The 20,449-nt window shown below is 37.7% G+C and overlaps 1 protein-coding gene across 5 annotated transcripts in view; it reads right to left on the reverse strand.

The window, feature by feature from the left end:
* The window catches only part of tbxas1 (thromboxane A synthase 1 (platelet)), a 72,229-nt gene that overhangs the window by 15,625 nt on the left and 36,155 nt on the right, over positions 1 to 20,449 (reverse strand). For 4 of the 5 annotated variants that reach the window (XM_017465893.3, XM_017465895.3, XM_017465894.3 and 1 more), the window contains 6 exons: positions 19,485 to 19,581; positions 16,135 to 16,251; positions 9,971 to 10,059; positions 9,556 to 9,704; positions 9,154 to 9,284; positions 7,922 to 8,245 (listed from right to left, as the gene is read on the reverse strand). In XM_017465893.3, coding sequence (XP_017321382.1) covers positions 7,922 to 8,245; positions 9,154 to 9,284; positions 9,556 to 9,704; positions 9,971 to 10,059; positions 16,135 to 16,251; positions 19,485 to 19,581 — 907 coding nt within the window. The remainder of the gene's footprint in view (positions 1 to 7,921; positions 8,246 to 9,153; positions 9,285 to 9,555; positions 9,705 to 9,970; positions 10,060 to 16,134; positions 16,252 to 19,484; positions 19,582 to 20,449) is intronic. The other variant, XM_053677890.1, reaches the window with a different exon arrangement.

Here is a 20,449-nt window from a genome sequence, read left to right on the forward strand (position 1 = left end):
TCTTTTCAACCCCTTAATCCTTTCCAGCCTCTCTGCTTCTCTAATCATTTTATCTTACACTAAATAAACTCTTCTGTGCCAGTTTGATGAAATGCTGGATGAGAGTTGGCTGTGAGTGTGGTTCAGTGTCTTTCACCTGCTGAGCTTCAGCTCTCCTAATCAAAGAGTCCAAGCTTTGCAGTTCTGACCCCAGGGGTGCGGGGCTACTCACATACCAGACAGCCTTCATCTCAACTAGTGACAGAAAGAGAGAGATCCACAGAGAGACACATGAAGAGGGAGAATAGAAGAAGAGAGTGACGCAATTCTGAGTCTTTTAGTCTCGTCCTCTCTCTTGCTCTGTGGATTTACCAAGCACACACAATTTCCTTTAAGAAAACAAAGGATCATTGGGAATAATTTCTACACTCTCGTTTCAAGACTCACAAAAAGCTACAAGACAAATAATAGCACTTTCATTAGAAACTGACAGCTGTAGGGCTGTGGTGTGTGGTGGATTAAAGGCTGCGTTATTGAATTTAGCAGTCGAGATGCATGGTCTTTATTTGGGGGTGAGTGATATGAGTGAAGGGTGATGAGAGAGGGAAAGAGCCTCCTGGAGATTCAGGCACACAGGCACAGCACGACTGAATTATTCACACACAGGAAAGCAAGTCTGCGCTTCTCTCTCTCTCTCTCTCTCTCTCTCTCTCTCTCTCTCTAGCCTTCGCTCACTCCCACCTCCCACCAGTCACCGTTACTTCCTGTCTTTGTTTCTTTCACCTCTTTCTTTGCTTCCACTCATTCTATCTGTTTCACACCTTCCTGAAGCTCTGTGTCATGTTCACATTTTCACCCCCTTTATGTATGGCTGTCTAACCTTGCCTTTGTCTTTTGCCTTCTCTGAGGGGCTGCCACGATCTTTATATATATATTTTTTTTTAAAAAAAAACAAAAACTATAGATTCCTCTGTGTTTTAAACCCAGGCGTTGAAAATTACTAGGAAATTATACTTAACTGAAAATATACAGATAGTGTGTCAAATTGTCATACTCGGTTAAAAATGGAAGGTTCCTGGAAATAAATGTAGTCAGGCCAACGTAAAAAGTAACTGTATTAACTGATGAAATGACACTAATGTCATGTTTTCATGTGAAAAACTAGTTTTTATTACTTATCTAAAACTGATGATTTTCAATTGGTAGGCTGCATGGAATTTGTGTTTTTACCTCTTAAACGATCGGATGGTAAAGCTACTGCATGCTGGAACTCTGAAGCAGCTCTGAGTCAGTGATACTGCTTATGTAAAATAAAAATAAATAAATTTTACAAAGCTTAAAAAAAAACCCACGTAAAAAAAAAAACAGATGCTTAATTAGAGTGACAGTGTGAAGGTGAAAAACGCTCCAGTCCGATCTGTGTACAAATTTAGCATCTAGTATCTAAAGCCAAGAAAGCATGACAGCGACTGCTGAGTAAATAAATCTTTTACTGTATCTATCATGTGCAGTACAAAACCTCCGAAGTGACACGGTGGTTATTTTTGATAAGGCATGATCATGAATTAATACGTGGGCGGCTGTGGCTCAGGTGGTAGAGCGGGTTGTCCACTAATCATAGGCCATTTACCATTTAATATATAATAAGTCAAGTTCAAGTTGTATTGTCATTTCAACCATATACAATACAAGTATATGGTTGGTATATGGTTCCAAGATTGAACTAAAGAGTAAAGTGCAATATAATCAGTCTTCAACATGCTTACTGTAGGTTCTGCTGGACACAATGGTCTAATTCAACTGATTTCTTTTTCAAATTTTAATATGTAAAAGTTGGCATGAGTTACAATTTTCATGGCCATGAAATAGAGCTTGAGAAATGGACAGTGTCAAAATTAGTATCCGGCTAAAAATAGATCTAGATAGGTAGAGATAGAGAGAGCATTATTAATCTCCAAGGGGAAATCTGGTGTCACAACAGTCACAACACAAAAGCTACAGGGATGACCAAGACGTAACAGTTCACAAGACTTTAAAACTACACAAAAAACTCACAATATACTACAAATAATATGGAATAAAAATATACATATAAATAGCTCTCCAAGTTATTTACAGTCAAAGATCCCTGTACAGATTGACTGTATGAAATATATTACAGGTTGGCAGGCTTCAATCTGTACCTTAGACATGTGTGATGTGCACATGTATTCAAAGTAAAAAGTAAATGTTTTAATTGATGAAATTATGTTAGTCATTTTTTCACATAAAAAACTATTTTTTATTACTTATCTAAAACTGTTAGAGGGTGATTTTTGTTGATTTCCCCCATAAAAGCATCGTTCAATCTCTTAGTTGATTGAAATGAATGATGCTGCTTGGTTTGCTAATGAATTAATCAGAAGTAAAATATCATGTAAATAACCACTATTTATCATTAGCAATAACTTGACTAGCTGTGTAGCCAATTTATGTTAGCTACTGAAATCAATGCTAGTCTAAACTGGTATTAGCAAAGTAAACAATTAATTTTAGCCAAAAAAGTAACATACCTAAAAATACTTTTTCAAACTGTATGGAGTTCATGCCTTCATGCTGGCTTGTGACTCATACATGTTCAAAAGCACATGGATAGCGATAGCATTAACTAGCATGAGAAGGCATGATTCTTGACATTTTTTTCTACAATGATGAACCTGATAGGATGCTAAACTGAAATGATTGTAACAAATACTTTGAAGGTCTAAATAAAAATGTAAGGAGTAAAAAGTAAGTTTCTAAGTAAGAGTACACATAGTCAATTTTAATAATACTCAAATAATGTATAAATACACCAAAGTAATACTCAAGTATAACAATGAAGTATAATTACTCGAGTAATTACCCTGTTAAACCCCAAACTTTTGTCAGATTATGATATATTTTCTATTCCATGCTCCTTTATTAGCCTGAAAATGAGAAAACCCTGTCAATCCATCAGACAGACTCAAAAATGTCTTACAAACCTTTTCCTATCAATAAAAAACAGTTAGAAAGCCCTGAAGTCAATTGAGTGTATATGGAAACAGATGATGGTTAAGTGTCAGTGGCCACCAATTTTGCTAAAATAGCAAGCTCTATTAATATTAATCTACTCATGCATGAGTAACATCAGCTCATAGCTTTTAGCTTAGTGTTCCTTCATGACCCCTACACTCTGTATTAGGTAACAGTCAGTTCATAAAATTAGTATGCCATCAATCAAACTATGCACTTCTGCTGTATGTTCAAAGCTCAGAGTGGTAGTGGTGAAAAAGACATATCTATGTAAATAACTGGATTTAACATATTTCAAACAAAAGCTAAATTAAATTCTGAGAATGGAAAACACTTTAGTATGGCTTAAAAATCCTTCGCTGTATCTGAAGTCGCGCGTTCACTCACTAATTTAGTACAGACGGTTCTATACAAAACACTACATCGGGCAGCAGTAAGGGAGACAGACTTGTTCCGAAAACATACCAAGGCATTTTCGTGACAATTAGTGTGGATGCCATATTGTCAATTTAAGCCAAATTAGCTGCGATTTATGTGATCATTACAATTAGGTCATTACAATTACAATTAAAACATGCTATTCATGCAGCAATACAGTATATTGGCAATACGCTAGACTCCTATTAGATGTTTATTTCAGTGCTTCATCACTGTATTTCATATGTGCATGTGCATAACCCAACTATGCTTACAGAGAACTTTCCCAGTGTAAATACTGATGTAACTTTTGGAATTCATTCACCATACCTGAAACCTGAATTAAAATGAAATGCACCACCATGTACCTGGTGGTATATTTTATGTTAGCATTTATACATCAAGTCTCCTAAAGTCAATTTAAAGCTAAAAGGAATTGCTGTGCTTATTGTGGATGTAGTGTGCATCAGTTGTAGCCTGGATTTATAACTGGATATATATATATATAGCCTGGATAACACTCAACTACTGCACTATATGGTAAATAGGGAATGAATTCGGACATAAAATGTGTCTTTTCTTCTCCAAAGCGTTCTGTTTCAGAAAGCAGGGATGGCTGAGACAGTGAATTTTGCTAATTTTGTAATTTTGCTACACGGCTCGCCTGCCTGCCCTCGTCTCCCACCTCTGGCTGACTCATTAGGTGACGCTCTGCTTCATCTCACTCTGCTATTTATGCAGATAAAAAAAGGGCAAATTAATGAGGGACACCCTGGGGAGCCACTGCACAATGCAGGACGAGAAAATGAGAGCCTAGACACAATGTGTGCCATACAGACTGTGATAGGAAGCAAGGAATTTGTGTTTTTTTACCACCCGATGGGAAAACTGCTGCTTCTCTCTGAGGCAGCTCTGAGTCAGTAACACTGACTATGTTAAAAAAAAAAAAAAAAAGACGCTTAGTAAGTGTGACATTCTGAAGGTGAAAGACACTCCAGTCCTATCTGTCTACTCATTTAGCATCTAGGATCTACAGACAAGAAAGCATGACAGTGACTGCTGAGCAAATACATCTTTTATTGTATGTATCATGCACTGTAAAACCAGATAAATTCATTTAACTCAAAAACTTGGGCCAATGACTTAAAATACCGTGGGAACATCATACTTAATATGGGGTTCATGATAAATTATTAATTAATGAAAATATAATGATAAATTATTATTAATATATTATATGCTAACATTATATTTTAATAATGATTAAAATATTATTCTTAATGATTTGGTGGAGAAAAAAAATCTATTCACTTTGAGATTTCACTTAAGCTGACTTGAGTTTAAGTCCAGCATAAAGCATTAAGTAAAGCATAAAGTGCAATATTATCAGTCATCTCCATGCTTAGGTTCTGCTGGCCACAATGTCATGAGTTACCATTTTTCATGGCTTGAAAATGTAGTCTAATTCGTGGCCTTAGTATATTAATTCCTTACCAGAAGAAACTTAAATCTTGGCCACAAGAGTTAAGTGGTCTCAATGTATTCATTTGTGGGCATAACCACCATGTCACCTCAGAAGCTCTGTAACCATGAAATCTATCACACACTGCCAAACAATATTTGGTCTGCATGTTGATATATGAGTAATCACTTAGTAAACTGCCATCTAGAAGTAGAAAAATAAGGCCATGTATGACAATTTGTGATGCACCTACAGCCAAGAAAGCTAATGACACTAACTGTTAAACAAATGAACCATTTAAGTCTAACAGCAAACGATGCCATTTTGGGCTCAACTCAGCAGATGACTTTAACATGAATGTAGTATTAATAGATCAGTAACAGTACATGATAATTTGTCATTCAAATAGCATGATAAGTACCAATTAGGTAAATAACACATTAAAAAAGGTTGACATTTTAAAGTGTTTTTACTTCATCTGTGTACATCAATGTTATGGTACAAACTCGGCACTCTGTGCTGCTTGAGCAGGAGAGTGACATTTGAAAAGCTTTCAGTGCTGAGGAGCATTCAGTTTGAGCACAGCGAGATGCATTTACAAAATAAACTGAAAGGCCCTTTGCTCCTCACTGAGCTAAATTCAAAAGTCGTGCCAGGCAGTGCAGCCTCAGCTGGGGCGTGGGGGTGGGGGGTGGGGTATGTACTGACCTTCATATCCACTATGTTTAGATGGCTTGCTGTGGACCGATGCCCAGCCGCTCCATGTAAAACTTAAAGAGTGCAGCTATTGCTGGTTGTGCAGTCACGTATCCTAAACACACCAACAGAAACCCAGGCCTGCTGACACCATACACAACTGCACAGCTCAAAGGTGCAAGAGTTGCGAGAGTACTTTCTTTAAAACTTTTCAAAATGCACAATCACAATATATGTTTAACATATACATAAAATTTAATAGCACTCATCTCACAAAAAGCATGACTGAAGAAAAAGGAGTTTCATGCAAAAGCTGCCATTGGTAACAAATAATGCCCAAAGAGCGGCAGCCAAGGTTTATATTTAAAAAAAAATAATAAATTTTTTTTAAAAAGAAGCCAAAAAACCCCAGACTTCCTGAGCATGGCTAAATGGAGCATGTGAGAGTCAATGGGAGTGAGTGTATAAGATGAAAGAGGAGAAAGGGAGTCATTGTCATGGCCTAGCTCTGTGTTTGATTCGAGCGGCTGCCTGGCCTTGGCTGCAGGTATTAAGATTCAGCAGATGCGGGCGCGTGCTTAACAAGGCTGGGTTTATGTGTCAGCTATTACGGTGGCATTATGAGAAAAGAGGACAAGGAGTTTGAACAGAACTTCCAGTGCTCTAATGTAGCCAGAGCTGCTAAAACACTTCATGCTCTCAACCCTCTCAGATTTTTCTCCATGAGTTGTTTATCTGAGCACGGAGTCTCGCTGTCCACTCGCCAGTCTTTCTTAATCATAGATTTCATGAAAAATTGCATTATGCTCTTTTGCTGATCCAAAGCCTGACTTTGGAATGCTAGTTTGCAGGGTAAAGTGACTTCACGGTGATGTGAAAATGACTGAAAAAGCAATGTGGGTCAGCCAGAGACCTTTATTTCCATTAACAGCACCCACTAAACAGGCCTGCTCAGCCCCCTCTGCTCCTTTCCCACCATCATTCTTCCTCTCCCTGCACACAGATTGCAAGTTTCAGCTAGGAACTGTCCCTCACCATTCTCTATTTCCTGCAAACCCCCCCCCCCCCCCCCCCACACACACACACATGCCCAAGAACCCAAAGTGCCACCATTATTGCAAACCTGTGCTATATTTATGAGTGGGTCTGTGCGTTCCATTGCACTGAGTGCTTGTATGGAAAAAGGCAGAATGCAGGAGAATGCTCAGCATTCAGACAGACAGTACCCACATTGTTGAGGCTACATAACCAAACACAGCTTGCTTTTCAATGCAATGGTGGCTCTGAAATTTTTATTTGTTGGTCTGGCATACAGTATTTGCCCTGGAAACAACAGAAGGCACAAGACACAGAGACATCACAGCAAACTACAACACATTTAGAAATGATTTAAAATGCCAACCCTCCTTTAGAATCTTCTCTGCAATACTACACAATCAAAAAACTTCAAAACATTTTACAATCAGATTTGAGGACGTAAACTGTATAGACATATGATAGAAACAACTTGAGTGATCATCTATAGCATCCGACATTTATTTTGTGATGAAATTCGGAGTTTTTTAGTTGAAAGTTCTTTCATTATGACATTAGCGAGGCACACATCCACTAAGGTCTTACAGGAATAATGAAAAACAACAGATCAGCACCAGAATGGCTGAGTACATCACAAATATTTCAATATAAACAAACACTCACCATCCACTTTAATAGGAACGACTGAACACCCGCTCATTCCACATGAATTCGAAGCGATCATGGACACAGGCCCATGATGGGAAAAGACCAGGTGATTTTTTTCCTAATCTTCAACTGTCCAGTTTGGTTGAGAATGTGCCCATGATAGCTACAGATTCCTGTTCTTGGCTGACAGGGGTGGATTTGATGATTCGATGGAAACAAGGTTCAATGTTTTGTGCATGCTGAGATGCTTTTCTGTAAAGAATGACTATTTGAGTTTCTATATCCTGCCTAGCAGTTCAAACCAATTTGGACATTTTCCTCTGACCTCTCTTATTAACAAGGCATTTCCAGACATTAGAAATAAATTCTAGACTATTGTGTGTAGTCAAACCAGCCCATCTGGCACCAACAACCATGCCACGGTTAAAGTCACTGAGATCACACTGAGATTCCCTCATTCTGATGTTTACTGTGAACATTAACTGAAGCTCTTGACCTGTATCTGCATGATTTTATGCACTGCGCTGCTACCACATGATTGGCTGATTAGATAACTGCATGAATATGCAGGTAGACAGGAGTTCCTGTTAAAGTGGATGTGAGGGTTTCTGGGAATTTTCAGCGAGTTATTTTTTTTTTTTCACTCACGTGTCTGCTGAAGAAGTCATCCACCTCTTTCTGTACTTTCTTCTGACAGTCAGGGTTTATGGCCAGCAGGTAGCAGGTGAATGCAAGAGTGTTACTGCTCGTCTCATAACCAGCGAGGAAGAAGATGAAAGCCTGGCCTATGATCTCATCCTCCGTCATCATCCTTTTCTGCTGGCTGCTTTTTGCCGACTCGTTGCAACTTTCCGCATTTCTGTCAGTCACATCTTGCTCATCTGCTTGATTGACCACGTCAAAGTGATCCAGGGACACACACTCCTTACTGCTCCTCACATCCAGCATCAGCTGCAGGAAGTCCCTCCGCCTCTATCGAAGCCATGGGACAAAGGTTAAAAGAGGAGACTAATATTCATCCCCAAGTTCTCTTCACGTAGCAGTTATAAATCTGGAAACTTTCACCTCTTTTTTTGTTTCTTTTCAAACCTTGCAAAAATATTTTGGATGTATTGTTGAAGGATACACCAACTAGTGCTGTAGGACTTGAGTCTGGTCTTGGTCTTGTGCATTGATCTCGCTAAATATGGACTTGGTGTTGATTAACGTTAAAGCAAAATTAATGTTCATGTTGTCTTTTCTTTTCACAAATTTTGACAGGACGTAATTCCTTCTTCTAGAAAATATACAGTGTCTCCTCCACTAATATTGGCACCCTTGGTAAATATGAGCAAAGAACAAAGATATTTTTTGATAAACCTGTGTTGAATTTGCAATTGTTTGATATCCATGAGAGCAGAGTATTTTTATTATTTTTTTAACAAAAGATCAAAAGTTTAAACAATAAATAAAAATTTTCACAGCCTTCTTTGCTCATATTTGCCAAGGGTGCCTATATTAGTGGAGGGCATGCTAGCCTAATCATTGTCACAATGTACAAATGAAACCAACTAGTTGAAGCAAGGCTTGGCCTTGAAATAAATGTTTTTTTTAGTCTTGATCTTCAATCGGTCTCGCTTTCATTTGGACTCGATCTTGACTTAGCACCAACCCCATTAAATTTCTGTCTTGACTTAATCTTGGCTAGTCCCGGTCTTAGACTTGACAATGGCGGGCTTGATTATAGCCCTAACACCAAAATTAAATTAGTCTGGTTTTATTCATAGATAAATTGCAAAATGGATGCACATTTTCCATGTATACCCAGAAATCATGGGGCATACAACTATATGCATTGCAGATTTATTTTATTTTTTTATTCCTCCAAGGTTGTACTATACCTGACTGGATTGCAACTCATCCCTCTGCTTTATAAGTTTCTGAATGCAAGTGGTGAAGAAGTTGCTCATCTCACTGCTCTCTTTATCTCGCATCAAGCCACCAAGTGGCCTAATCAGGATCGGGAAATTCACTATGAGCACAAAGGACAACCACAAGGCCATTTACCAGTATTCTTAAGTCATAAACACAAGGACAAAGGCATTTTAAATGAGGCCTCTTTCACCAGCCTGCAATAAATGTGCTATATCTTTATACTGCTTCATTAAAGTTCATATCAAATAGTCGTTTATGGAGCTCCCTATGTGATGTGACCTCAGCTGTTGAATAATTAAAGGGGAAATAATGGGCACTGAAGGATGTTTTGGATTAGATGAATGGCGAAATGTGACAGGGTAACTTACGGAAGATGAACATGAAGGGTCTGAATAAAGAGAAAGAAAAGAACTTGGAGGCGTGGTGCACAAATGGGTCGTTGGGGTTGTTCTGAGAGTCCACTTGCATGCCAAACGCCACACTTGCTATCACATCCATAGTGAAGCAACCAAAACACCTGCAGGAAAATATTCATGAGTTACCATGAGTTATAAACAGTATACAATTCAAGGAAACTTTTGGCCTCTTATACTTTTTTTAAAATATAAAATGTTGCAGTTTTTGTAAATAAATAAATAAAATAAAAAACAAAAATCACTTTTCATCATGGGGACCAGCCAGATGTCCCCACAAGATCAAAAGTGTCAGATATTTCTATCTTTGTGGGGACATTTGTTCCAACTTAAGATATAAAAAAACATGCAGACAGACACACAGTCATACCGGTGGATGTCAAAGCTCTTTCCAGACTCTGCATAAGCCTTCAGGTTGTTCAGTAATGTTTCTGTAGCCACATGAATAAGAGGGACCATCTGTGCCAAAACACACAAACATACTGTTTTACACTTCAGAAATTTTATTACCATCCATCAATCCATCCATTTCCCATACCACGTCCCCTACACAGCGTCGCAGGGGGAGCCTGGAGTCTATCACCTTCTATTACCAATGATAATATATCAAAACATTCAAGCATTGTCTTAAAAAACATGATTTAGCAGATTTAGCAACCCAAGAATGGAACGAATCTATAACGTGCTAGAAGAATGTGGGCCAAGTTACTGCAAAGTGATGAATCAATTAAAATCTCATTTAATTTTGCAGGTCATCACCAAGGGCAAAAAAACCCCGCACAATAATAATGGATCAAACCACAGCTAATTAAGTCATTAACATTTTTAAGAATATATTTAAAGAGCATATATGCATGTACATGTACAGTGCCTTGCATAAGAATGAATTCCCTTTAACATTTTACAGTGTTATAATCTGGAATTGCAATGGACATAATTGTGATTAGTATATGTCAAGAATACATATGAAATAGCTCCTAATATTGTAATAGGGGTTAGAGCAGAAATTAATTTGGTTTGCGAAATTATTTACAGAAAAATGATCAAAGTTACAGTAGGATTGCAGAAATCGTCACCCCGTTCATATGAAACTCTGAAATTAGTTCTGGTTGCAACTTTGAAAAATGCCATCCTTACCTGGTCTCTGACTTTTAGTAGACAGCCTCTTCTAAGCAGGGTCATGGTTGTGCCATATTCTTAATTATTTATTTATTTATTTTAAATGAATGGACTTCATTAGTCTTCATGATGCTGTTATGGTTCTGGGGCCACCAAGAAACAGATGTATTTATATTGAAGTCAACAGGTCAACTCCAACTAACTTGCACCAGAAATGAAATGAAAATGAAATGGTTTTACAGCAACAGGGGGTGAATTTTTATGCAATCACAACTTTGATGTTTTTTTTTTTATTATTTTCAAACAATTTTGCAAACTACATTCATTCCCCATCTTCAATATTATTAGCTATTTTGTGAGTTATGTTAATAATCCCAATTAAGTCCACTTTAATTCCAGATTGTAACACTACAATATGTAGAAAAGTTCAAGGGGGGTATTTTATATATATATATATATATGGACTTATGCAAGGCTGTGTAAACCTGTCTGTCCTCTGAGTCAGGTCATACTACTCTGAGCAGAAGTCTTGGTGATCACTCCCACTCACTACATTCTCTATCTCTCTCTTTCTCTCTCTCTCACTCAGCTGCAGCACTGTAGCTTTCCCCTCAGATGGCAATGACTGACAACGTGATAAGCCTCCATCTTACACCTGACCTGCCTATTGATCCTGTTCACTCAGGAAGAGAGAGATGAGGGTGCAAGCAGCAATGACAAAAAAAAAATGAGCAAAGGGAAGAGAGGGAGTGACTTTATGGAGCACTGAAGCAAGACCGGATGACAAATCCTGAGTGGAGAAAGTACAGGCTGGCCTGAGCCACACTAATATCCTAACTAGGCCTGGGCCATATGACAATATAATATAGATAGTGTGATAAATTATGCCACAGTACACTTTTGTGAGATATTGCAAGTATCACCATGTCTTTTTTCAAATGTATTTTATGTGTTTTTTAAGTAACAATTACAGTAACTCTGATCCGAGGCAGCCGATATGATGTTAACATTTTGTACCGTTTTAAATCATTAAAACATTCTTATACAACTGTTTTCTCAGCTAGCCAGCTATATTTACCTTAAACAGATTTCTCCTCTCCTGACCATAAAAAAAATAACAGGAACAAATAGGGGGGGGGGGGGGGGACCTCATAGAAATATTAAATATATAATATCATGAATTATGAAGCCAATAGGCTTATGGTCCCTAGCCCAAGGCCACTTCTCTCATGGGGAGCATTGCATGACAACTTCACATAAGCCATAACTGTAGTATCGTTTAAATAACCTGAATTTTAAATGAGCCAGAGAAGAAAAAAAAAAAAAAACGGATTAAGAAAAACGCAAGTAATTTGATTCAGAGACATACAGTGAGGGGAAATAAGTATTCACACATTTTTGTTTTTGTTATTTAATATACTCCCACTGCATATATCCACTTGAAATGTACACACATAATGTCATTTGACTTTGTACTTAAAAATATGAGCAAAAAGCATTAAGTATTCATAAGTATAAACACTGAAAATTACAGTGAAAATGGATTCCGATACTAAAAATAAACAACATTAGTACTTTGTTGCAAATAAACTGTTGGCAATTACAGCTTCGAGACATCTATGGTAAGCTGTAATAAGCTTTTTGCAGCACTTTAGTTCAGCTTTGACCCATTCCTCTTGGCAAACCATCTTTAATTTACCAAGGTTTCGAGGGTCCCTCTGATGGACTCACAATTTCAAAAATTTCATTAAATGTAGTATATATATATTGATCAGCCATAACATGAAAACCACTGACAGGTGGCATGAAGAACATTGATTACCTCATTACAATGGAACCCGTCAAGGGGTGGGAAATATTAGGCAGAAAGTAAACAGTCAGTTCTCGAAGTGTAAGGAACTGAGCGACTTTCACAAGGGCCAAATTGTGACGGCTTGATGACTGGGTCAGAGCATCTCCAAAACGGCAGGTCTTGCGGGGTGTTCCTGGTATTCAGTGGTTAGTACCTTCCAAAAGTGGTCCATGGGAGGACAACCAGTGAACCGGCGTATATTATTAATACAGTATCCAAATACTTTGTCCCATAGGAATTTCATTTTTAAACATATCTTTTTTTTTTGCTCATACATACTTTTTTTTGTATATAATGATAAGTACAAAGTAAAAAGGCATGTACGTGTATGAAAATTTTAAGTGCACTGTATGCACTGGAAATACAGTATATTAAATAACTAAAACAGAATTGTCCAAATACTTACAGCTAATCAATGCACATACACAAAACAATTATCTTGGTCCATAGGCTAGTTATATTGTAGTTTAACAGCGTTCATGTGCTTCAAAAGTCAGGAAGGTGTTTTGAGAGTGGGGCACAAAAACACCATTTGAACTATTTAACGCTAATGTTACTGGAATATAAACTTCAGAGAATTACTGACTTCAGCAATGTACCTTTCTGGTAGCTAGTAAAATGTTTTTCCTTTGGCTTTAGCTTGCCTGAGTGGCTTTAATTTAATAAAGCTGTAATTACTGTCGTGTTACTTACAATATAGTGGTGAATGTGTTTAGAGTGAATGTGGTTGTTGTGTATACACTGATATAATGCTCTTCTGCTACTTGTGAAATGTAACGGTATGTTGGATGTTCTAAATACTCATGTAGTCCCTTCGACATAGTTCTGAGGTTGTGTAATGTGATCCTCTCTGCAACACAAAGCTGTGTGGAGAGATGACCTGTCTGGTCTGTTCAGATGGTGTACAGAAGTCAGAGACTTCGTTCCTTCAGGCAGATTTCAATATTGTCATCAATTCAAAACAGATTAAAATAATGACTGGAAAATCATTCCTATTCATTGCCTCTATTTTGTCATGGCTGTGTGTATGCACGTGTGGTGTAACAGGATGTGTGCATCAGATCAAATCAGTGCTGGGCTTGAAGGCAAATGAAGAAGACTAGAGAAGCTGATGTAGGATGACAGGAGCAGCGTCCTCTGTCTTCCTGTGACTCCAACACAACTAATGAAAATACAGGATGCAAGACACGTTTGAATACGTCAAAGTCCTCGAGGTTGAACATTAAAAATGCAGGCAAGTATTGTGAACAAACATAGTGTATCACTTTCCAGGTATTATCTAGATTTAAAAATGGGTTCTCTGATGGTGTTTGGCAGCATTAGTGTCCTGCTTGTAGTTGTTTAAATGAAAAGAAAAAAAACATTAAATGCTTTAATTAAATGTTTCTTTTGCTGTTTGAAATAATAATAGAAACTGTTCAATGATCGGTGGCAAAGTCCTTCAAACCACAAAACTGCGAGTTTAAAATTTTGAATCTACATCACCAAACAAAGCCTCAAACAAACATCAGATACGCACATACTTTAATATCCCTGATTTAAAATGCTTTTTTATCATTATACACTTTAATATCTCCAGCTAGACAGTGTGGTCAGGTCTAAAACCAGCAGGAGAAAGATAATAATATTCTATGTGCTGTAATTAAGTTAACAAACATGCCCTGCATGCCCGGACTTGGGTTTGGTGTTGACAGTAAAGATGTTTATGAGGTCATTAAATATTTAGGACATTGCTACACTGTGCCCAGGATTTCACTCTCCCATGCTATTCCGCAGCGAGTCTGACGCTTGCGGTTTTCTCTCGCTTGATGTCACCAAATTCTAACGTCACCTTATCTGATGTCACTCTCCCACTATAGTTCACAAGTCAGTATGTTTACCATTTCATGTGCATTAGGAAAGGCATATTTCTTCATTCAAATACAAGACCTGTTCTCCTTCTTTACAGGAAGTAGAATCATCAGAGAGACCTTTCTAGACTGTATAAAGTAAATCACTGTAGTGTCTATTTATTTTGATGATAAGCTCTTCATACAAGGAAGTGAGCAAGTATACAAGCTGAGAGTTCATTTGTTTGAGGACAGCTAAGGAATTTCATGTGTTTTAAGTGACATGAAACAAAAATCTTGCCCTACAAATCACACAAATTCACTCTTACCCTTTCTGGGCAGGCTCAACCTACACTTGCTTAAGCCAGATTCCTGGGGTGTTTGAGAACAGTTCTGTTCTTCTCCAGCTTAAAAAAAACCTCACCAGATAATTACCAGGTTTAGTGGGTGTGTTATAGCAGAGAAATTACCAAACTGTGCAGGACTCTAGCCTTCCAAGACTTGATTCAGAGACCCAGGCCAAAGCCAGTAGTTTTATCTTTCCTTAGGTAATTCTTTTATGTTGGGTATCAGTGGCTTTACTGAAGCTAAGTGAATGTTTGTTTTGCTCCACTTCTGTCTCATTTCATTCTTTTATGCTTCTGTTCTTCACTATTTCTTATTCTTGCTGAACTGACAGCATGTACTTGCTCTACTGCTCTTACCAAAGGCTGGTTAAGGGCAGCCAGATTGTTTGATTTAATCATCTTTAGTAATCGCTTTATCCTGATCAGGGTGGCAGTGGATCAGGACTCCATCCCAAGGACACTGGGATCATATACATACACATTCATACCTAGAGTCAAAGTGCCCCTACCAGCATGTTTGCGGTTGTTGTGAGGAAATCAGAGAACCTGGAGGAACCTCTGCAAATATGGAGAATATGTGATACGCCACATAAAATGCCGCCATGCTGCCAACTGATTATTGAACAAAGGAACAATAATAAGTCGATGGCTGCTATTGAGTATCCCTGAATGAGCTGATCAGTGTTTAGCTAGCAGATACTGCAATACATGTTGGTCAAACAGGAACGTTACTGTCCCATGATGCAAGTCATTGGCCAGCAATTCAATCATGGATTTAGTATCTGCCATGAACTTTTTATGAAACGATTATTTAAATAATTTAAAGACCTTTGTCATATCATGTACTGTGGTTCCTAGCAACAATGTGTGAACAAATAACATTGTCAGATTGATGTAACTGAACACTTTACAAATACCTCTACACCAGATATTATTTTGCGCTTTTAATAAGAATCCTATGTTATGTTATCCTATTTCACACCAGCAGTTTACAGCCAGTGTAGAAGATTTATCTGTCTTCTGCAAACTGATGCAGATCAAACACTCCATAAGAAACAATACTATAAGATATCCACACTGTGTGTGTGTGTGTGTGTGTGTGTGTGTGTGTGTGTGTGTGTGTGTGCACACCTGACTGTTAGTCTGATGTCTTATTATGCACTACGTATGTCATTACAATCCTCACAAAGCATTGCTGATTAAAGGACTGAAGTTTACACTACTAAGAAATGAGTACTACATCATCTACACTTTTATTCCAAACCAATAATCACATTCATGTAAATACACTCCCTTCTGCGGTTAGTGTCAACAATCAACATTTTTCACTCATCACAGATTTCAATAACCAAAATGGTGCGAACACAGAATCGGTGTGAGAGTTTACCTCTTTCATCTTAGCTGCGCTGAAGGTTGGGGTGAGGATGCTGCGAACTCGTTTCCACTGTTCATCCCTCAGCATGATAAGACTGTTCTTCATCGGCTTTGTAGCCATCCTAAATAACTAAATAATTAGGAAGACAAAGGTGAAAGATCATATCGCTGTTTTTAATTTAATCCATATACAGCGAATTAAAGGAAAACTCTGGTGGTTAATCTCTGTTGCCTAATTTCCATTACTGCATCTGTACTGTATGCATGTATATTGAAATGCTCACCTGTATTTATAAAACGCTGGAAATTACATTGATTTACAAGGTATTTATAGTGGAAGCCTAAGGACAGTTGTCAAAATCAATAAATATTTAAAATATGAGTATAAAATAATGGAACGTCGCTCCCAAGTGCCGCAACAGAATAGCAGTCGCTCTATTGTCGGGAGATTGTGACTTCAAATCCCAACAACAGCACAGCCATCTGTGGCCAGGAATCCTGGAGAGCAAAATTGGCCATTCTCTCTGGGTAAGAGGGATGATGCAATCTTCTCTCGTCAATCAAAACAACACTAGCCAATGGTGGGCATCCATAAGTTCATGTATGCAGAAGTGGGCAGATGGCATGTTGGGAAGGTTTTAGATTGACCAAGTCAATCACCAGACTGTAACCTAATTGAGCAGCATTTCACTTTCTGAAGAGGAGACTGAAGGAAGAAAACCTCCAAAACAAAGTGCTGAAAGAGGCTGTGGTGAAAGCCTGGAAAAGCATAACAAAAGAAACCAACAATTGGGTGATGTCAATGAGTCGCAGGCTTGATGCAGTTATTGCAAGTAAGGGATATGCAAGCAAATATTAAGTGTTATTGACTTTCCTTTACTTCAAGACTTATCTGTTCCTATGCTTTTACTTGCTTAAAAATTGGTCGATACAAATGGTTCTATGTTTTATGTTGTTTAATACATCTAGATGTAAATACCAGGAAATGAAAGTGTAAAATCCTAAACTATTGTCTCATATCCTTCTTTTGATCTCAAACCTAAAGGTTGTTGATGTATAGCACAAACAAGTGAATTGGCCTATCTGTTCCAATAGTTTCAGATGGGACTATATAAACAGTTTTGAATGCCCAACATCTGCCCTTAGACTTCCAACATCTGCCCTTAGACTCCCAACATCTGCCCTTAAACCCATTATAAGTGATTTTTCGAGTAAACAGACTTTTCCTCTTATCTAAGTATAGGGCATTCCTGTTTGTGGTAATCACTCATATGCTACAGAAGCAGCGGATAGAGATTAGGATGAAACAACATTGGACTATTTGAAGCATTAAAATAAAATGTCAGACATTCTTGTCTTCCTCCTGTAATCTGCCACTGCACCCTTAAAAGAGATTTTGTAAAAAGAAGTCATACAAGATCCAGACTAATGAGTTGGATAAGCCAGCGGTAACTTAGTGGTTACAATCCTGAGCTAGTGATCAGAAGACTGTAAATTTCACCATAGGGCCCTTGAACGGTTGATTTAAATAAAAGCATCTGCCAAATGAATAAATGCACATAAAGTGTCGTGATCTCAGTCCTTCACAGAAAGAATTTTTCAAGGTTCTGTTTGACTTTAAAAGGATTCTTTTGAATCTGGTTCGTCTGAAGCTTTTTATTTTTTTTATTATTTTTTTTTATTAAAATTGAACTTTACTTTGACTGCTGTGGTTACTCAGCCTGATTTAATATGGTTAATTACAGCAATTGTCCATCTGTTGGTCCGTGTCATGTTTACACTGCGAGAATAAAGATAACCGAGAGCAAGCTCAGCTCTATGGAGTATTGAGTACATATTTCTAAATGTGGGTGTGTATCTGGTGAGGGAATGTCGAGCATTTATTTGTGCACACAGAAGCCAACACATTATGTTTGTTTCTGGGCTGCCATGGTGATCCACTTTATGAGTTTTCTCCCGCTGTCTGTCACAGATGGTGTGTGTATCATGAGGTTTAAAAAAAAAAAAAATTAAAAAAAACCTCACACACACACACACTCTTACCACACTGACCAAACGTCCCACACCACAGTGCTCTGCAGGTCACGGACAGCTATGATATGAAGATATAAAGATATTTATAAACTACTGGAGTTTTATACATGGCAAGGCACATGGTCGCAATATTGATCTGCTTCTGCTGTCATCGTTACATTACCCAGAAGGCTCTGCTCCCAGACCCAGACTGGCTCAAACCCTGACCTTTTGCTTTGATAAATAAGTCATGTGATCATTAGTGGTGACCACAGTGGCATCGTGGAGTTGAAAGTATAGTGGTGCCAGCTTTGCTCACACTGACATCTCACTGTACACACACACACACACACACACACACACACACACTTATTGATTCTTCTACCCAGAAAAACACCTACACAATATGCTGTTTTATGTAATAAATAATCTTGATCTGGGATAGAAATAAACTTCTTTGTAGCTCATAAGACAACAGCATTCAGCATTACTTCAGTAAGTTAGTTGTTGAAATTAAGCATATAGATAAATATGAATAAAATGTACTTTTGAAATTTGTTGTTTACTACAGGAGTAAATTCCATTTAGCTAAAATCAGTTTTCTAGCTAGGTTTTTTATTTATTTATTTATTTTTTATTTATTTTTTTTACACAACACAACAGGTTCACTCACAGTATGCTCATTAAACTATTTTATTGAGTTAGCTACCTCAGCTAACAACTTGGTTAGTTGCTGCTTTACCATAAATTACTGTTAGCTAGCTAGTTAGCTAAAATCCTGTTGAGCTAATGGTACGTCTGTGTCCTCTCACTGACCTGAACAGTAAGTCTCAGTTTATATTTCTGAAATGAAGCTCCTTTTTCAGTGCAATTTAGTCAGCATTTTCACTATATAAAGCATCATCACAAACGTTTCAGTTCAGTCAGAAGTCTAATTTCTCTGCTTCAAAGTGTTACATCAGTAGGTGTTAGTAGCTGAAATTAGCAAAAGACAATTAAAATGTACTCTTTTTAATGTACTTCAGAAGTATAATCATTTAGCGAAGTTAGCTAGCCAGTTTTTTTTTCTCCCTAACAACAGTTTCACAGTAGCATAATGTATAATCAATACAGTAAGAGTTACAGTAGATTACTGTTTCAATTTACAATGTCTTTAACTGGCAACTGTGCTGCCCATATTTTACTGTAAACATGTTTACAGTGAATGCGGTAAACTGGAGTAGATTGGTCAAACTAGTGAAAAAAGTTCTAAAAGCTTTACATGCATAGACTTTATTATAAAGCAACTTGAAAGGGGAAATAATTACCCCCCTGTTGGTGAGTAGTCATCAGTAAGTATGTCATGCTCACCACTCTGTTTGGGAACTTATGAAAGTCCTTCACCATAACTTGTTTGAGCATGTCTGGGTCAGCTACCACCACCGTTGGCCGTCTGACGACATAATAACTAGAAACAGAGCAAAACACACACACACACACACACACACACACACACACACACACACACACACACACACACACACTGAATAAATGAATAACAAACAAGGTGCTGTTCATGATAATCACAGCAAAATAACAAACATAGCCTCTTGTTCACCCTTTCTTAAGCGTGAACACACACACACGCACGCACACACACACACACACACACACACACACACCCTCCCATTACTGGGACATGCCAGGGAGCTCACAGTGCCTTATTTTTATTGATTATGCTGTAATAATGCATGTATTTATGTTTGCATGCATAGGCATGTTCTGGGATTTTCTCTCCTCCCCACACACAAATCATTTCTATTACCATATTTTTTTTTTTTTTGATAATTAAACACTTTTAATAAGCAGTGTTGGAAACAAAACTTTTACAGGCAAAAACTGAAACAATTAAAAGCTTTAGTTCGTACTCTCCACAGAGACGTCCCTTTGTAGGAGGCTATGGATTATACCATTAGCAAACAGGCATTTATTTCACTTATTAAAGTTTAAAACCTAACCTTTACCTTACTAGATATATTGTGTTCAGTCGATTACCATGGAAGCAAAACAAAGCATCTCTGGAGTTACATAACTACACGTTCTTCGTTCTGAAAAAGTAGCTATAGCGCTAAAAGGCCCTGTCTTTGGACACGATCTGGATTTAATGACTAATTTGCAAACACCTTTGACTAAAGAATGTTTTGCATAAACATTTATAGGACTGCCCCAGCAACTGCCCTTAGATTTCCATTACAGTATATTCGTGTTTCTCATACAGAAGATATCTGAAATTCTTGTCTGGTTTAATCACACATACACTCACCAGTTACTTCAAT

This window comes from Ictalurus punctatus, chromosome 4 (genome assembly GCF_001660625.3).
Source record: "Ictalurus punctatus breed USDA103 chromosome 4, Coco_2.0, whole genome shotgun sequence".
Classification (NCBI taxonomy): Eukaryota; Metazoa; Chordata; class Actinopteri; order Siluriformes; family Ictaluridae; genus Ictalurus; species Ictalurus punctatus.